This window comes from Aphis gossypii, chromosome 2 (genome assembly GCF_020184175.1).
Source record: "Aphis gossypii isolate Hap1 chromosome 2, ASM2018417v2, whole genome shotgun sequence".
Classification (NCBI taxonomy): Eukaryota; Metazoa; Arthropoda; class Insecta; order Hemiptera; family Aphididae; genus Aphis; species Aphis gossypii.
Window position 1 is genome coordinate 31,264,240 of NC_065531.1, and position 14,514 is coordinate 31,278,753.

Below are 14,514 nucleotides of genomic sequence, written 5' to 3' on the forward strand. Positions count from 1 at the left end.
GTATATACTATACATAATCTAAAAAATTTGTATACGTATATATATCTTCACTAAATATTTGTATCGTTATGCCAACATCCGGTATAATGGTATAATTTGTAACAATGATTATTATTATTTTTTTTTCTTAACTTCATGGACTCGTAGTTAACAATACGACGAAGCTTCGAGTATAAAACTTCGTAACTGAAGAGAACAATTGAAAATAGCGTAGCTAAGTCAAGTTGTTTGAAACGTTGAAAAAATATGTGATACCTGTAGTATACCTACCGTGTATCTACTATTACTCGGGAATAAGAGAACGAAAAAAATAAATTCTTTAGAAGGGATCTTGGATTAGTCTCGCACATGTTTTCCGTATTAGTCACAAAGGTTCAGTCAACCATGTTGTGTTACAATTATATATAAAGTATATACTATATTATAGTATTTTATAGTATTATATATAATATATATATACAATATAACATTATAAGTTATAACATATATGATATATATTTATAGTATATCTTATACCTAGTACAGGAGAATTATACAATTGTAATTTCAGTTTTACTCTTAATTTTATAGATATTATTTTAATTTTAATATACATTTAGTATGTATTATCTACTATTACATGTCTTAAAATGTCAATATTAAAATGTTGTGTGAATATTTCGTACAATTTATACCTAATACCTTTATTAATATTGTATAAATGTCACTAAAAAGCAATAATTGCTCTACTCGAAGTCGTGACTGAAACTATAGGGGCAATCGGGTATTCCTTTGAGAATAGGAAACTCACGTTCATTCACATGTTTCGTACATTATCTCCTGTATATATAGTTAACTAGTTTATTGCAATCCAGTAGCCGTAATTTTTAACTCTGTCCGTCTCGCGACACATAATAAAAATCCAATCTTTACCCGTTGCGCATTAATTACTCTCTCATAATATATTCACCCATTAATTTGCTATCGACCGGGCATTTTCCATTGAGTGTACGTGTGTTCACGACCATTGAACTCAAAAAAATCTTGACATGTTTTAAGTAAATAACCAGTTTACACACACGCACATTTGTGTGCGCGCGCTCACACACACACATACTTACACACTTACACATTCACACATAAGTGACTTGTTACTTAACAGCATTGCGATTACTAATGTGCAACTAGTAGCCACATATGGTAAATTACGTTTTCATGTACCCAAACTCCACAGTGGACCACCAAAATAGGAATGCGATGCAATTCTTTTAATGGCCTATAAGTTTTTCTCTTATATTCCATTCAATATCAACTGTATCTACGTGTCATTGTTGTTTTTAATTTTATTTGTATGTGATATTATACTATATTATTAGGTATTTTTTTCTTTTATATTTATTTTAAACGCCTTTAATACCGACTTTCCGACAAATTCCTAGTCTGCGGAATTCCAACCATACATGGGTTTGTCATAAAGATAAACTCAAAAATATTCTACCTCGATGTGTTATACAAAATAAATAATAATAAATACAAATATATTTATACTATATAATATGATAGTATAAAAATTAAGATTCAAGGAAATAAAATTATATAAAAATTTAGTTGTTGTAGAACATGTAAGGAATTTAGGTTAAGTATTATAGAATGTTGGAACTAGAAAGCAGAAGTTTTATTGGTGTGCATGTGTTTATGTGATTTATTAAGAAGCCGATGCACCCACCACCATTTTCTGAGAGAGAAAGCGAATCTTCACGTATGAAAATATCTAATAAAAATATATAAATAAACTAAAAATAGTTTTAAATAATTTGATAAAAAAATAATACTAATTTAATTTTATAAAAACTAGATATTATGTTTAAAATAAAATACATAGATAGGTACAATATATATATGTATGTTTACTATAAATATATTTTTTTAACTAATAGTTGAGATGCATTTGAAAATCTATTTTGATAATTTACATGCCACTTATCGTATTGAATACTGGTTGTTTCTTTTTGGTGTATTAATAAACGAGAATAATTCTTTTATAAACTCTTTAAAAATAATTGTTAATCGTTTTTTAACTATTTGTTTGAAATGTTTTTATTTTTTAATACTAGATAATCACTATAAAATGTTGACATTTTAGCCAATGGCTATAATTATTTATAGCTATGTTTTTGAATGGGTTGACTTAGGGTAGATTCAATAAATGAATACATTAATAATTTTGAATTTAGGGAACTATTTCTGCTTAAAATTCACATTGCGTGTCAAAAATTTAATCGAATTAAAAATAAAATAATAATCCTATTACATAATTTATATTTATTTATTTTTATTAAATCCTCATCATTTTTCATGTATAAAATAACTATTTTTGTAAGATCTATGGTTAATTTTTTTTAGTTAAAAACTACTTGTTCATATTTTTTTATTACAATTTGAGTGAGGAGTGACAGAAGAGGCTAAGGATAAATGTCGGCTTACTATCAGAATAGTCGCATGTTTGATCTAAATCTCAACCAAGCCATCATGTCAATGTTTCATAGTATAAAGCCCATTTGCATACTTAATAACACACTGCGCGTATTATACAGATTATTATAATGGGTAGTATACATATTTTGTTTAGCAGTGGTCCGCACTGTGCATGGAAGTACTAGAATAATGCCACATGTTTAAAAATTAAAATGAAAGCATATTCGTAAGTCGAAGTAACCAAAAAATCTTTGTTAAATTCTTATTATAAAAATATTATATTAGTGAAGTCAATCATATAATCAATTGTTCTAGAGAGCACTAAAATATGTACAATTATGGTTTTTTTTAACTTAGCAATATTTACCTGTTCTACTACTACAGTACTTAATGGGATACGTGTAAATTAGGTTTTGAATAAAAAACACTGAAAAATGTATATTATGTTTTTAATATAAAAGTAAAAACTTCATTCAACTTTACATGGTTACACATATTAATTTCAGCATTGCACAAAACTTATCATCAAATACTGAAATTTCATCTATATAAAGTTTATATAAATCAAAAATATATGCTATTTATATATTAAATACGTAAAATAAAAAAAATAACAATAATGAATAATATATATGTTTATTTAATGTATCGGTATTACAATTGCTTATTTAAAAAGAAGTACAATTTGTTACTTGTATATTTCGTAGATCGCAATGTTATTAAGTTGATTATTGTGTCTACTTTTCTATAGTTTCTAAGTTATTATACAATAATATATAGTTAATCATTAAAATATGATTATTTTGTATTTTACATAAATTATAATAAATATAACATTCTGGTATTTATTTATGGCTATCAGTATTTGAATATATATATATTTGACTACTTTTATATTTTGTAGTTTTTTATGATCGAACTCCTAACTTAAGTCTAAAACTAATATATTTCATTATTAATTACTTAATCTATTTCTATTTAGTTAATATCCAATAGCCTTTGGTATTTTTTTGGTACACACACAGTAAAACTGTTTAATTCTAAGCTGCAAATTAATTTTATTAGCGAATTAATTATAATGATAACAATAAAGTTAATATAAAAATGGAATATTAATGCTCTATTCAAACATTATTTTATATAAAATTGTTAATAATAGTTCATTCCAACTTAACGAGTAAAATCATTCCTATAAATGGCTAAATGCAGTTTTATTTATTATATAATTTGCATTAGGTAAAAATAGGTTATACGACCTTTATAGATAAATTATTATAAATACTACCTACATTAGTAATATTAAAAATCATTATTAGAACAAAGTATTTTAAATAGTTTAATTAGAATAATATACCATCATAGGTATATGTATTTAATGTATTGTCATCATCCACTGTGTAATAGTTAGGTATAGCCATTATTTTTTTTTTCTATAGTCCGTGTACATTATAATATTGTAGAAATATAAAGAAACTTATAAATTATATTGTATTAGTAAAAATAAAATAGTATGTTTTTAATACGTCCCTAGTACATTTTTATTATTTTTAAACTTAAATTTAGAATATTGTTGTATTACACAAGTAATAAACAAAAATTGTACATCATTATTCATTTATATAAACTTTGATTAATTATTAAAAAAAAAAATATATATTCCAAGGATATCCTTCATCACCATTGTCCACGCAATGTTTTATTATTTTGTTTCATCGGCAGTGAGCCAGTAATTAATAAAGAAACCGCTATCATATAGATATATGCGTTTTTTTGTCGGGTTTTATATTGGTAGAGATCTTTGAACCTGGCGAAAAATCGGTTTGGCCTTTAGGCACCTGCATTCTTTGGGTTGACTCCCTCGTGGTTGGCTCTCATTAGACCGAGTTGCCTCCGGTGGCACATACTCATGATATACATGAGTCGCTTTGCCACGATCGCCATAGTCACGACAACGAGGATAGAAAAAAAGAAGAAACCCGTTCGCAATATTTCTTATTAAACAATCAATCTCAATTTTACCATCTACCACGTTTTACATGTTATTTTTATTGTATGCAAAATTTGTTCCACTTTTTGTTGATATCCACCTACTAGCTATAAATACTATTGACTGTTGTTGTAGGTGTGTTACGTATACTTATGTATCACCATAGTTATTAGTTATTACATATTAGGTATAGGGTAGGAGATCAAAAAACACATTCATATATATATATATTTATAAAAGACAATAGAATAATGGATAGTAAACACCGTAGGATGGTTAAATAAGCATAAATACGATCCTATCTGTATTCTATAGAATATATGATGGATAATCTTTATAATTTAAATTACTTATATTAAAATTAAAATACTTATGTATATCTAATTCTTTTTCATTAATTAGACTGTTTGGGGATATAGATATTAGATACTGATAGGTAATTATAATATTTATTTTATATATGACAGCAAATGGAATACAAATTCACTACTCACGTAAACGTAAAAATTACCATTAGTTTGGCATTAGAAATCAAAATAATTTATAGTATACACTGGAATAATTAGAATTTTATATAGTTGTGACTGGGTAATTACTATTATAATATTGTATTAAAAATAATTTTAAATAAATTACATATATTTATTATGGTAAATGGACAATATCCCCCGCAGATGTTTCCCCCCTGACTTTTTTGGCGTAGTAGGATAATTTCCCTCCCCCCCAAGTGTTTCCATGTTGACACCCCGCCCCCCCCAAATTGTTAAAAGTATAATAAATCAAAATTGTTAATGTAATTTTATATATTTTACATAAAATATAATAAGTTATAAATAATTAAAAATGTAATAAAAATTATAGAATAATAAAATGTACCTATAAAAATCGTATATAAATATAATAGGTAGCTAAAAGATAAAAAATATGGCAAAATAAGTATTAAATTTAAATATTACTATTATTTTATTTTTTTAAGTAATTGAATTGATCAAAAACATACATCTATAATTTTATTATATTTATGGAAAAATAATTTTTATTAAATGGTTAACTTAAAAGAAATGGGGGGGGGGGGGTGGAAATAGACACATCGAAAATATATTGGGGGGATGTTCGCCATTTATTTATTATGCATTTTACTTTTTTAATTTCTTATTTTACATTTTTGATAGATTATTATTTATACAACAGACACAAAAATTAAAAATTAAAATGTTATACGAATATATTATATTGTAATGATTGATAAATACGTAGTAAATTTTATAAGCAAATTAAAAACCAACCACAAATATTTAGTTGGAAATGTTTTAAAATATTTTTATATTTTGACATTTGACAGTTAAATATTTTTTTTTTACATGATGATTTATGATAATAATATATTTTTACTATGATCTATCTGCAAGAATGACAAATGATTTACGAGATCTATCAACTGTTGAGTTACTATATTATGTAATATATGTCAGAACGATTGTCAATCGTTGTATCCATATTAGAACTTTTTATGGCGCGGTTCTATGCCATACCATTAATTTTTAAAGGTATTTATTTAAAATAACTTTGTTTAACGTATTGTTATGTTGAACTAAAGAAAAAAAATATGTACGGAAAAAAATTAATAAAAAATTTAAAAACATTTTTAATTCATAAAAAAACACGGAAAAGGTTAGTGTTCACTGTATGTCTGTATACAATTGTCAATTATATCATTATTATCATGTATAATTAAATATTTAATAACATTTCACTATAAATAATATATAGGCACCTATTACTATCACTATACCTCAGTTTATTATATCATTATAAATTATATTATATACTTTTATTGATTTCGGCTACTAATTTAAAGGGTGTTTGAAACGTTGGAATAATGTAAATTAATTACCCCTCTGTCCCCTCCCTTTAAGAGCTATTATTATAACAAAAGCATACTCGTATTCGTATAAATTAATGTAGACAGTTATATAATATACAATTATTTAAATGTAAGAAAGTTTTACCTAAAGTCCTTACTTGCATGCAATTCAACTTAACGGTTAAATTGGGCGACATTGGTAGATATTTTATATTTTTCATACAGTTTTTTTCGCCGGTAATATACAAAATAATATTCGTAATTTTAATCTTATCGCTAATGATATAGACAACGGTTAAGATGGATCACTCAATTTTTATTAACATAGTTTAAGTATGTAGGTATGTCGTATGGATAAAATACCTCTCGAAACTATATGTGTAATTACTAATTAGTTTTTTTTATTATATTATGTCTATTGTTTAATTCAATTACATTTGAATTGTTTTAAAAATATCTTATATAAATCTGTTATTTATATAGGTTATTATAAATTAAAATATTATTGTGATCGTCAGATGCGTCATATTTAATAAATAAATAATATGTTTAATACAAAACACAGCATTACTTTCAAAAATTATATACATTTATATAATTTTATATCGGCATATCGCACTATATATTATTATATTATCTAATATAATACAGTACTTACGTATTATACAGTGCAAATATCGAGTCAGATGTAAATATAATTCAGATTTTGCAATAATTATTAAATTACCTATACTATAACAGTATACTGACAAAATTTTGGAAAAACGTTTCGTGTTTTTGCAAAACTAAAATATAAATTAAAGATTCGTATTAAATCGAGATTTTTCTATACAATAAAAAAAAACTAATGCCAATAAATTGTTGCATTTTTACAGGCGAACGTCGAGAGTGAAGTATGACGCACGCGGGCCGTTTATCGCCGGTAATATGCCCGCTAGCAAAGCTGGGACGGTCGTCTCCTGGTTCACTGGAGTTTACACCGTCCGTTCGGAACGTGCCGTTTCACCACCCGTACACAGTGCTAGAAGCCGAGACTAGCTTCACGTACAGTCCGACTTTACGGTGCAGCTCGCCGTGTTTGGATCAAGGTTACCACACGTTAGTGACCGGTGGCGGTGTCGGCGATTGTGCCAATCTGCCGCTGCACTCTACAGCCACCAAGCACCGGCGGTCGCAGTCGCGGACGGTCATCGGTTCCAACTTCGATCGTCTCCGAGATGAGCTGGTGCTCAAGATATTCTCGTACCTCAACAGCGCGGAGCTTTGCGCGTGCGCAGCCGTGTGCCACAGATGGGAGAACCTCGCGTGGGAGCCCGTCCTGTGGCGGACGATCGCGTTGTGCGGCGAGAACACCTGCGGCGACAAGGCGGTTAGGTGCGTGTTGCGCCGGCTGTGCGGCCGTACCAGGACGGGCGCGTGTCCCGAGGTGCAGAGGTTGTTCCTCAGCGATGGCACCAAGATATCCGACAAGGGATTAACGGCGTTGGCAAGACGATGTCCCGAGCTCACGCACGTCCAGCTCCACGGTAGTCCAAACATCACCAACGCGGCCATATCCGAGTTGGTTGCCCGCTGCCCCAACTTACAGCACCTGGACGTCACCGGTAAGTGGCACCATTAATTTATTGTTTATGTTACTATAGACTATGTCAAGGAATGTACATATTATAAATAGTTACACAATTATTTTCAAGGTTTTTCTATGATCTTCCTATATAGCTAACAAATATGTATAGCCGTATATAGGTATAAATATAGTCACAATCTATGGCAATACTTTAATAGTCTACATTTAAGTACCCATACATTTAATTCTGATTTATGTAATAGTAGTGACTGCATGTGCACCCTTAATTGACGTATAGAATATAATTTATTATGTTCTATTTAGTAATATAGTATATTTGTGTGTGCTTGACTCACCAATAAACGAACATTTCTCCGGAAACGGTCGTCACGTCCGTCCAGAAGTGATCAAGCTTATTGTTTCACCATTATACAATATTTTTGATTATACTACTATACACTTGCGAATGACTACGTGAAAACGATGGGTTTTAAATCGTGCTTACCATGGACTTAAATAGGGTCCTAAAATGCATAGAATTTGAGCCTAAAAGATTCCAAGAACAAAAAGAGTGAGAGATTTGTCCTATCATTTATATTTATGTATAGAGAATTTGATGGAATTGAGGGGTTTATTGTTCGTTTTTATAACTACTATCTACGTATAAGTCGTAAGTAACAAACTATTAACTGTTTAAATAAAAAATTAAAATAGCATCAATGAAAACGTACCAACATATTATTACTATTTTTATATTTATATATTATATATATTACCATTGGTTATAAATATTGATAATACATTTATAAATTATATAATTAAGCCCTTTTGAGCCCCTTCCCCTATTTACGTCGTTTACAAATAGTACTTGTGGACCCGATCTCTAATTTGATGGTGAAAAATATTACCAATACCTAGCCCATATACGGTCCTCCATATGCCGATCACCATAACCGACAGTTCCTATATCGAACTGTACTTATAGACAGTCAAAAGCGTCCTACGTTTTAATTTTTAAAGAACCGTTTATCATGCGTACCTATATTGTAAATAAAGTTATACTATAGGTACCTAATATTAATCACAATATACTCTGATACAATTAATGATGATCGAAATTGCAGTCCAACTTATTTAAAATTAAATTATAATAAAATAATTCGTTATATGTGCCTTTTTACTTCTCGTAAACACTATGAAACAATACTATTTTATAAGAGATATAGCGAAGAAATATAGTTCATGATATTATAAAATATTAAATTTATGAAGTTATTTTGCAGCTTATAAGTATATTAAAGCATGTAAACATAAAAATAAAAATATTATTCTACGCTCTCTTTCTCATAACATTCATGTATATAATCATCGTATATCAATCAACATGAGTAAATTATAACTGGATAAGAACTAAGAAATATTTTGAACGTATATAATATATAACGTATTATGTATACTGTATAGCCGTATAGACTGTAACTACGTAGACGGAATAACATTTGTTGCTTTCTTTCGAAACGTATAATGGAAATCATTTATTATTGCGGTATCGATCATCGGCGCGTTTAAGTTATTTCCTGCCAATCGTTTTCGTGTATAATATAGATAAATGTTATGATATTAAGATATGAAATCTTATATTATATTTGATTTTAAGCTGCAGCATTGGGTGGTAATATACCTACGTATATATAGACAAGCCGAATGAGTAAACGTGCGCAGACATTAATTTATGGGCGTTTCGTGAGTGATTTCAAGTCATTTATAGGGTTTCTTTAGGGCTTATTGCTGATACCATACTGCAGTTAAACAATACTTTAGGGCTTGAAGATTTTTTTTGAGTATGTATAGGCACGCCTAAGGGTATAGGTCATCTGGCATCTCTTAGGTTTTAATATACTCTTATCATACATTCTTTAATACTTTGATTACTATTCACTAGGATACCGATTATTATTGTTAGTGTGTTTGTGTACAACTGTATGAGTACATTATGTTTGAATTTATTTCTCGAAGGTAAAAAATACTTAATTAGTATACAAGTATCTACAGAGGAAGAAATATGTTGTTGAACTAATAAAATGTTTTACAGCGTTTATTTGGATTTAAGAATTGTGGTTTACAAATTTACAATATTTGAAAAAACATGACTTTCAACCAAAAATATTTTAGGCTATATTTTTTATAGTGGGAATATAATATAGTATATAGTAGTAATTTAATGTTACAATTCACTAGATACACAGAAATGTATAAATTATTCATCGTGTAACATCTAAACTAGAGTCTAGATTTAATGAATTTTTTAGTAAATTTCGAATTTAACTATTTCAAAAATTACCTACTTTGTATTTAATATAATATTGTTGTTAACTGAATGTGACTTAAAGCCTAAGATACTGTGCTACAATATATTAAATACGTTTAAAAACGAAAAATATATTACAAGTGAATAATTATTTCTTAAGAGGACGCTACACCCATCACACGTGTTGTCTCAGTCTTGTTGTTTTGCTGTCTAGCAAATTTACGTTTAGTAAAGCACTTTATATGTTCTAAGCTTTAATATACTTATTAATCAAAATTAAAAGTTAGAATATTATCAGTAATTTAGCCTTGGATTTTTTTCGGTATTTTAATTTATAAGCATTAAGCATTTTCAATTTGTAATTGTACATACTCATAATTTGCTTAAAAATTATAGCATTGAAAAAATCTATCGCTACATCACAGAAAATGTTTTAAACTTCAACTTTGACCAGAGGAAAATTTACCTTAATATAAAAGCTATAACAATACGTAATAATGGGTTTTACTGAATGCAAATTTAATATGTTGTATATGTAAGACGGAGACAACACAAACAAATGTAGCGTCCTCTTAAAGAAAAAGAAGTGTCTTGTGAAAAACATATATTATAATATGACGTGTATAATATAATGTATTTATAAATATATCATTAATAAAGAACTATATAGTGTTAACAGAGATCTAAAAAATGTATAAATTGAATAATTATAAATATAATCGAATAGATTAATAGAAATAAAAATTCACAGCTATCACAATATTTAAGTCTTCGAGTGAGATAATGGGGTGACAATTATTTACAGTTACAATAACAGCCCTCTGTCGAAAAATTCTAAAATACGGTCTCGCCTTCGTTAATATATACTTATATACAAGATGCATAAATATAGGATATTTATATGTATATTGTATAGTATATCGTGTATGAATTAATATATACGTAACATTATTATATCAAATAATGATATCGCATTAAAAATTAGCTGAAAAACCCGTCGTATACAAATTGTATAAAATATTTGGTTTTATAAAACGTGGAAATAATATTATTCTATTATACTCGTAGTTAATTTTCTGATAAATGTTTACAACGTTATTAAAATAATAATATTATAAAAAAAGTAACAAAATATAGCCATAGCTAAATACACAATAATTAATGACATATTTTAACACTGAGAACATATACTATTATATCCATATCACGCTTGTATATTATGTAAATTATAAAATATATGTTTACATAATATATTATACATTTTCTCGAAATGTCATTCGGTAATTAAACTCCAGAAGAACTACGGCGGTATAAACATTCGGTTGGTCATTGACAAATGATTATAATTTATATAATACATAATAAGCATTGCCGATAGCGGCCAAGGACTCTATACTAGATGTGCGGACAGCTACACATACAACACACACAGACACCATACGAGACACGGTACAATATAATATATTATTATATATACTTACCGACTATACAATACTATATTCTTTGCTGATCGATTTCGTAGAAAACTACACACACACACATGTGTACACGCGTATGGCATATATATTATATTTAGATAGGTAGGTACATTGTACGTGTATATAAATTGTATATATACATTCTCCTCCGCCACAATGAAGTCTCGGTGTATACTAAGAAGAAAAAATGTCCTAGCACCGCCACATTAGGACTTTTTTTATATTTATTTATCCTGCATGCGTGTTTATCTTACTGGTTGTTACCTATACCGAGATTATCCTGCCACTATAGCTGGTATATACCGCTCGTACGACGAATAACGCTCGCACGAAGAATTCGTTATTGACCAGTACCTACTTACAACCTATACTATGTATATTATAATGTAATATACAGACACGGCTAGCGTTAAAGTCGTTTAGAATTTAGTGATGGTCATCTGCTGTAAGTGAGTATTATTTATGTATGTATGAGATTCATATAGTGCCAAAACAGCTTTACCAAAAAGATAAATGTTTGTTATGTTTGAAAAAAAATAATATTACGTAATAATATAATAATATTTTGAAACCGAATTCTCTCAGTCTTGTAATAAAATTTTTTTTTTTGCTTTAAATAATAACACATAATTTGTTTTGATACCTACTGCAGACATTTGTAAATGATAAATCAGATAAATTCAGCATCTACTGGAGTGGCCAAGAAATCCTAAATTGGTTTGTGGCCTTGTGGGTTAAGCAGTTGTTTTGATTCTTAATACATGTGGACATTGGACAAACTATAATTGGATAGTCTGTAAATTAATGATACGACGTGAAAAAATGAAGAATTTGCACAACTCTGTATCTACTAAGAATTTTGATATACTATGTTAATTAGAGCTTTGCATTAGAATCATTTGTTTAGTTTTTGAGTTTTAGATGTTGTCAGGAAATTCGGGTTATTTAATTTGGATATTTAAGATTAACGAAATTCTTTGGTTACGGTTAAATATACATTTATTTGGTTTAATCATAGTAAGTTATATCATACTCGTACATTATACTTAATATTCATATCAAGTGAGTATAGATGCAAAGTTTTAAAAGTTATTAGTTATTACTTTGTACATGTTATGTGTTATCTATATAAATATGTAATGCTTGTCGTCGTTGATTAGTTATTATTTCATTTAATTTTGAGATAATACAACATTCGGTATTTTTTTCTTAAAGCATGCGATCATGCTCTATTATCTTAGTGGCTAAAAATTAAAATACATACAAATTAATATTCCACTTAATATTTTTGTAAATGATTTAATAATTTGGATTTCGAGTTATTTTGAATGTTTGAGTGTTGTGTAGTATGTACATTATACATGGGTTCTGATTTATGCAACTTATATTTCAGGTATATCGGATTTCGTGTTACGTTCGGGTGCAAATCCCTGACTATATACGTCTATTTTAAGTACGCCACTAGTAAATCATTGCTATAAGCCTATAACACAAGTATATTTTATTAATTTAAAATCATAACTTAAATGGGTAATGTTTAATGTAACTACGCACAAATATTTGTATACTGTTGTCTGTGGCTTCTCTTAAATGACGGGTTTACGGATAGTACTGTATTGCTTATAATAGCAGATGGATGTATAGTTAAAATGTATTATACAATATACCTATTTATACATTAATATAAATTCCGTCGTTATTCCGTTCCAAAAATTATATCGTTATGTCGTCAACCGTCAACCCTTGGCCCTTACTCATTTGCAGATTATACGACTTGAAAATAGTATATATTATAAATTGTTATAAATTATAATGTAGTCGCGCCGACCGCGCCGCCCGATTCTACAGCTATTCTATAGTTCTTGAGTACTGTAGTGGTACTGCTATTGCATATAAGTATATAGCCCATACAAACTGCATTGACAATTGACATTATAAGCTACACATTATTGTTTTATGTGGTATAAACCATCAAATAATGTGTGTAATATATTTAAATACCCACCTTTTAGTAACCTGTATGACTGCACCTATACACTATACTGCATTACTGTTACACGCATAGTCTGTACCAATATTGTTAACGATATCGTATACGTTCATTTATTATAAATCTTACTGATATTTTTATCTTGTTTTTATTGTATAAACTGAGTGTCCACTACATATTCGTGCATTCCCACCCACCTAAATTCTTTATCGCCTTTAGCTTCCCGTCCCCTGCCATAACATCACATTTGACGGAAATTAATAAGTTATCTTTTTAAAGATAAAATATTCACCCAGCTGATTTAAGTTTATATTTCTGATAATTAATTAAACATACATATACCTCATACCTATTACAATTTACGGATTACGATAAATTCTCATAATCATATGAAATTCAATTTTCATATAATTTTAGTTAAAATAACTACGATTTGTCTTTGTTTTTGTACTTTTTAATTTAATTTAAATTAAAATCGTTTAAATAAATCCAAGCTATTTTTGTTGGAGTATATTCTTAATGATAGACATTTCTTCACATTTTTTTAAAATTAATTTATTATATGAAATTATTTAGTTTATTTTAATGCATAGTAAAATAAATTTTCAAATATTTCAATAATTAATATTTATTCCAATTTCCAAGATAAAAATGCTATACAGCCCTATAAAATATTATGTTAAGTACTCATACTATGTACTAATAATTACTTATTATGGATGTATTGAGTATTCATATGTATAGCTATTAATTATATAGTAATTAGTAATAATTATTATACTAACATACTAGTATCGTATACCTAATACAATTATAATAATACGAAGTGTACATAAGTACATTCTTGCATATATCATACATTACAC

The 14,514-nt window shown here is 27.9% G+C and overlaps 1 protein-coding gene across 2 annotated transcripts in view; it reads left to right on the forward strand.

The window, feature by feature from the left end:
* The window catches only part of LOC114127305 (F-box/LRR-repeat protein 7-like), a 33,366-nt gene that overhangs the window by 13,711 nt on the left and 5,141 nt on the right, over positions 1–14,514 (forward strand). For both annotated transcript variants that reach the window (XM_050202355.1, XM_027991496.2), the window contains one exon: positions 7,181–7,909. In XM_050202355.1, coding sequence (XP_050058312.1) covers positions 7,201–7,909 — 709 coding nt within the window. In that variant the 5' untranslated portion in view covers positions 7,181–7,200. The remainder of the gene's footprint in view (positions 1–7,180; positions 7,910–14,514) is intronic.